This window comes from Nanorana parkeri, unplaced genomic scaffold (genome assembly GCF_000935625.1).
Source record: "Nanorana parkeri isolate BGI_ZX_2015 unplaced genomic scaffold, ASM93562v1 scaffold785, whole genome shotgun sequence".
Classification (NCBI taxonomy): domain Eukaryota; kingdom Metazoa; phylum Chordata; class Amphibia; order Anura; family Dicroglossidae; genus Nanorana; species Nanorana parkeri.
The window spans coordinates 159,289-165,451 of NW_017307053.1; the positions used below are offsets into that span (position 1 = coordinate 159,289).

General features: G+C 39.9%; 1 protein-coding gene across 1 annotated transcript in view; it reads left to right on the forward strand.

Moving 5' to 3' along the window:
* Positions 1-834: 834 nt before the first annotated feature.
* The window catches only part of LOC108793878 (collagen alpha-1(XIX) chain-like), a 129,735-nt gene continuing 124,406 nt past the window's right edge, over positions 835-6,163 (forward strand). Inside the window, exons 1-2 of the mRNA XM_018564829.1 lie at positions 835-900; positions 5,081-5,131. Of these exons, the coding sequence (XP_018420331.1) occupies positions 835-900; positions 5,081-5,131 (117 nt within the window). The remainder of the gene's footprint in view (positions 901-5,080; positions 5,132-6,163) is intronic.

Genomic DNA, 6,163 nt, shown 5'->3' on the forward strand with positions numbered 1-6,163 from the left:
TGCATTGTGAGCAGACAAGAAAGGATTCAAACTACAACAGTGAGTGAAGGTAAATTACAGTAAAAACAAATAAACGTATTAATAAATATGTAACTAAATAGCAATTTTCATACCTCTTATGCTTGTCTCTGATTATTGATGAGCTGCCATCACATACTGCCAATCTCTCAGTTCCCGATCATCTCCCTGCAGAGAGTGGTGATTCTGTTCCTCCAGTGCTGACTGGTTGGGTTACTGGCTCCTTTCCTTTCCAGGGAACACCAGAAAGCCTACTTGGATCTGGTCCCAGAAGAGGCAAAGGCCCATAAGCAATTAAAAGCCAAAATCCTCTGACCCCTGCAGGTGAATCCTTGTGTGTGTGTGTGTCCAGGGTGTATCAAGCAGGAGAGCCACCCTATTCCCTGATGCAGGAGCTTGTTCATCATATAAATTGCTGGAACCAGAATGTCTCGCCATGGCTCACAGTGTGAAACAGGCCACAAAGGATCATTTTATTTGGGCCCTGTCATTAACCCTAAAGGTTTGTATGAGCCAGGTAGATCCAAAATCTGCAGACCCACCCTTGGATCTGGTGGAGCATTGTCTGGTCACTTGGAACCTCCACGTCAGTTCTGCACCTGTGCGACGGAAATTACTTCCAACTCTGGCAACCAGGGACAAGGAGGAACCAGAAATGATTGAAACTAAGAGGTATCAAGGAGGACACCGATGCTTCCTCAGCCAGGACCGACAAGCCCCTGGTGATAGGAGTAGAAATAAGCAAGGTTAAAATAGCACATTCATTGTCCCTTGTCCAAAAACAGTTAGTAAATAAATGTCTGCAGCAGAACAAAGATGTGTTCTCAAACCTTCCCGGATGAACACATTTTGGATGCTTGTAGACAAGCAGTTGCAGAGGAGGTATTAAAAATTATAGGCCTTGGAGTAATACTGTAGAAGAGTCTGAAAGTGAATAGTGTAGCCCTATAGTCTTGGTTCCCAAACCAAACGGTTCCTTGAGATTTTGCAATGACATCCAGAAACTGAATGAATTATCAACGTTTGATGCTTACTCCATCCCCCCAGGGTTGATGAACTAACTGAGAGGTTGCTTCCAGCCAGGTTTGTGACCACCCTTGATCTAACTAGGGCTATACTGGAAGATTCCTCTAAGGAGTAAAAGAAAATGTGACATTCTATACCATTGTAATATACTTGCCTTTCTCCAAGCCGGCCACAGCTGGCGCTGCCTCCCTATCACTCACGCATGCAGCATCATACAGCCCTGTCTTCTGTGCCAATTTAAGCCGTGGGATTAATTTCCCCGCTGTTAGTGCAATGAGCATATTGGCAGACAGCAGTTGAAACTGTTCTCCATCCTGAAGCTTGTAACTACTTGCAATTGCTCTGCATTCAGAAGTTCTAGCTACTTTGTAACACTTTTCATCCGGAAGTATCCACAACCCTGTATTTGCTCTCGATCTTGTAGTATGCTGCTTTGTATCCACACATGTTGCTGAAATTATTAGAGACCTCCTGCAGTCACTTCAGCCATTAACCTCAGTTCAGCTTCTGACCAGTATGCTGCAGCAACTGTGTTCAGTCCTCAGCACAGCTTCCAACATTAGAGGCACTGGAGAGAGAGTCCTAGGTTGTGCTAGGAACAGGCTGAGACTGAGCTGACCAAACAGTCAAGTAAACAACATGGGACCTGAAGATTTGTGCTGCTCATTACTGTAACTATATATAGAATTTCAAAAGGAGCATTTGAAAAGACATATGTTGGCTAACGTTTGGGAGCTTCTTGTACCCTTCTATTTGTCCACAGAACAAAATAAACTTCAAAGTCTATCCTCACAGGGGTTATTGGAGAGGATTTATGCATGGATCCTCTCCTAATTAGAGCAGTATGGAGCGGATTTCACCACTGTGACATCCATGTCCGTATAGTTTTTTTCCTCCATCTTGCAATGGTGGCATACCTCATCCTGCCGGGTGAACGTCTCCTCCTCTCTCTGCTGGCAGCCATCACCAAGATAGTTGCCTGCAGGCGTCAATAAGACGATCGCGAATGCGTGATAATGTCACGGGGGGATGTCGCCCGGTCTGCGCTCCGGGTGTCACCCAGCCTCAGGACGCCCAAGTCCATAGATACTGTGTATTAAACCCTCAAAAAATTATCACACTGAATTTGTTGCACCACCAAAGCAACAGTATTATCGTAAAATAGTAAAAGAAGTATTAATCTGCATTGGCATGCAAGCATAGACACGTAGGTAGTCATAACATACATTTTTTTTCCTAGCAGTCTTCCAAGCACCCTGGGAGCAGCTCTGAATCTTGCAAATTAAAAAAAGCAGAGTGTAGGAATGACACTATCCCACAGTGCAATAAGAGGTGCTTAAAGGACCTATTGATACTTATGGCATTGCCACATGGAATCCAGAGTTCCGATGCTCTGGTTTTTTTTCAGTTTATGATACTTTTGCAGAGTTCTAGGTAGACTCTAGTGAATTTGTTCTGGGACGTGGGGCCTTTGCTTTGAAGGCAATGGTGCACATTGTATAAATTTTTTGTAAGACAGGTTCACTTCAAGGTGCTGGCATGTGCTTAGTAGCAGTGTAGAAGAAAGTAGATGATGGCAATATAATGGACATACTTTCAAAGGAGAGAGGACCAGTGGCTGCCTGCAGGAGGTAAAAATAGATTAATTCGTTAAAGCAGATTAGGTAATCTTAGCTGCATATAAAAATATGTTTTCATACAGAGTGCTGGGTATGTTATATAATGACGCAGAGAAAAATACCAGTCTTTTAGTTATGTCTTCTTTTGTTCTTTTATTCAAACTATAGCAATAGAAGATGTAGTCAGAAGACTAATAACATGTAGTTGCTTTGTTGACAATAGATAACAGTTAGAAAAATAGTTTAGTTCTTCAGGCCTGCCAGCCACCAGGCATAACCATGTTATGCGGTGATTCTGTGCATAGTATAGTGACATATTCTTACAAACAATTTACATTATAAATCCATCTTGAGCCTCAGATACAGGAAACCCATCATTGGTGTCAGATGTGCAGAATATTCATTTTTATGCTTAAAGCGATGAGCGGTTTGATGCGTTTTTTATCCAAAGCCAATTTGTTCATGTATCTCTAGAAGAGTAAATCAAAATCTGACTGGTTGCTCAAGATTGACCATGGCAGATTTCCAGGACCTAAAAGAGAAATTTACCAGCCAGAGACTTACGTGACACGCATAATAGAAAAATGTCAAAAAGAGCAGAAAATATATGCAAGCACAACTATCAATCATACAATAGCAGAGTCTGCTCTGCTTCAAATTAGAATGTTAAAGTTCCTCTAATGGCAGGTCAGTTTTAAAATTATGATAGCACTATATGTGTAAATACAGGTTAGACAACATAAAGATTGTTTAAAAGTTTTTGTCAACATTTGTGAGTTGCAAACAAACGATAGCACGGTAACAAAAGGTATAGAAAATAGCCAAAGGCGGCGGGATGAGAATGAAGCAGAGGAGCTGGTGTAGGACAGTAAAAGAGGGTAAGGAAAATATTATATATTGCTGGAGGCGGCAATTTGTTAGTATCTTAAGGTCACACAACAGTTCAGTATTATTAGCTATCCCTTGTTCCAAGGGACATCCCTAGCAAGTTATCCATTCAGAAAGTATTTATTAGTTTAGCATTTTTAGTTTATTGCGCCTAATGTAGTTTGTATAGCATATTTTAGTTAGGATGAATTTTGTTTGCTAGTAAATTGTTAGTTTTCTTATACAAACAGAATTGTATTGAACTACATACCCATGCATACCATAGTTCTTGTGTTGCTCATGGTTGCTAGCTGTGTGTTGGCACTCTGAGAAACACTGTGACATGAATGTCCTACCCATTGTGTATTTAAAAAATAATTGAACTTTTTCAAGAAAGGAACTTGGATCATGTGTAATTACAAATGCTGTACATGCGCTTTGATTGGCGTGGTAAGGTACAGGAAATTTGTCATCGAATTATTTTTTTCTTGTGGCTTTAACTATATTTATAATTAGACATATGATACAAGTTTTGCTAGTTGGCAACAGGGAAAGGAAACTATCCATGCAATATAGATTCACTGTAGTATTGATTCAATATAGCTTGGCAGCTATGAAATCCCAATGGTGATTTGTAGAGGTAACCTTGCAGAATCTGTTATCAATAAGAATTAATATATGTGCTTGGTTTTGGTTCATGGGCCGTTGATTGAACACATCATAATCTCAAAGATTGCAAACTTAAATCCAAACCTCATTGATGGGCTATGAATCTATGAGGTGCTAATCTACAAAATCAGTTCTGTCCATTTTCAAGCCTATTAGGCATAGATTGTCAAGCAAAGGACAAGGGGGCCCTGGGCACTGCCCTGGGGAAGATGTAATGGGGGAATACATTTTCAAAAATACCATTCAGCGGGGAGAGGGTCCTTGCATTTATGTGACTTTGAGGGTGACATGGGAAAAACACCAGTCCTCTTGATTACATGTGTGGGAGCGGTAGCTGTGTGTGGTGTTATGGTATAGTATGATTCCCATGGACAGAACGCACCAGCAAACACAGCATTCCAGCATCACATAATTTGCATGTGTAATTATTTATTTATTTTTTATGTTGTTGCTTTGCTTTATTTTAGCAACAACACACAGATCTGATTCATTACAACTAGAAAAAAAGAGAGCTCTCTTTAAACTTCACTGTTTGAAGGCTGTTTGTATGCAGGCCCATATAGTAATGTTTTTGGGGCCCGTTCACATGATCTAGTGTGTTTATCGCACAGTCCCGTGGGATGAGCACACTAGATCGCATAAACAAAGCCCCGCAGTGTTCTGGGGCGGGAGGGGGATGGTGATGCAATCAATTTCAATGGCACCGCAGACACACCTCCCGCCGCAGTATGATCGTCCGCACCTAAACGTGGTACAGCAATGTCCCACATTCAGTGTGGTGTGATCACAAAAAATTTTGCATGCATGCAGTGCGATGAACTAACTGGATGGTGTAGACAGGCCCTCAAATATTTGTTTAACATATTGTATTCTTTTTTAAGGGTGTGCCACTTACTGAAGGCAATGGAATGGGCAGCTTGTATATGTTCAAGGTAAGTTTTACTGATGTGTTTCTCTAAATGTTGAAGGCAGATTACTTTAACAGGCCAATTTTATAGTTTCCTTTTTACTGTTTGTAAATGACAACTATAATGGCGCTAATAGTTTTTAGTTAATATTAGTCCAAAGTGTGCTCCAGGATCCATGTAGGTTTTTGATGTGATAAAGCATTTAATGTTGTGGTTTCTGAAAGATTCATCTGAAGATTTTTTTAGACATTCGAGGGCTAATGATAGCACTCATGATAGCAAAGAAGATTAGGGTCTTAATGTAGTGAAGGACTCCTTTTTCAAAAAAGGGAACCTTGGCTAAAACGTAGGAACCAATGGTTTTGTTTCAAAGCATTCTGTAGAGTATATAATTACAACAGAAAGGAAGGTATTCTTTCTAGCCAGTGCAAAATGATAGTAATTGTACACTTTTTCTATTATGAGCATGTCATCTGTCTATAAACCTTCCCTTTCTGAGTGCCCTACAAAACTATAGTTTAGGCCTGAGCATTTCTAACCTCATAGTACATTTTACCCTACCATACCCATTCTGCCCTTTGGGCAGCATCAGACATATTAATTGTTTTATCAAAATAGCTTTAGGTAATGCTTTGTTTGTACACTATAAATACATTGCAGAGTATGTCATTTGTCCACACTTTATCAATATTGCATTGTAACTGACCACTGTAAATGACCAGTATTTTGTTCGGTCATTCCTGTCTTCCCCAAAGAATACTGTCACATTTTCCTTGTCTTCCACCACTACAAAACAGATACAATCCCTGTATTCCCCTGGTTCCACGGAAGTCATCTGTACAAGTTTGCAGTGTTGATATTGAAAAAGAATAGTGCTGCTACAAGCTGCTCTGCCAGTGATGCCAAACTACATTTGTATACTAAATCATGACCCATACTTTTATTTTGTCTAACATCTGTTAACATTTTTCTATTTTGTTTTATTTTTTACAACTCTTTTATTTAAAAAAAAATGTATTGAAGTTTCCCTTTATGTGTTTTTAATATATATATATA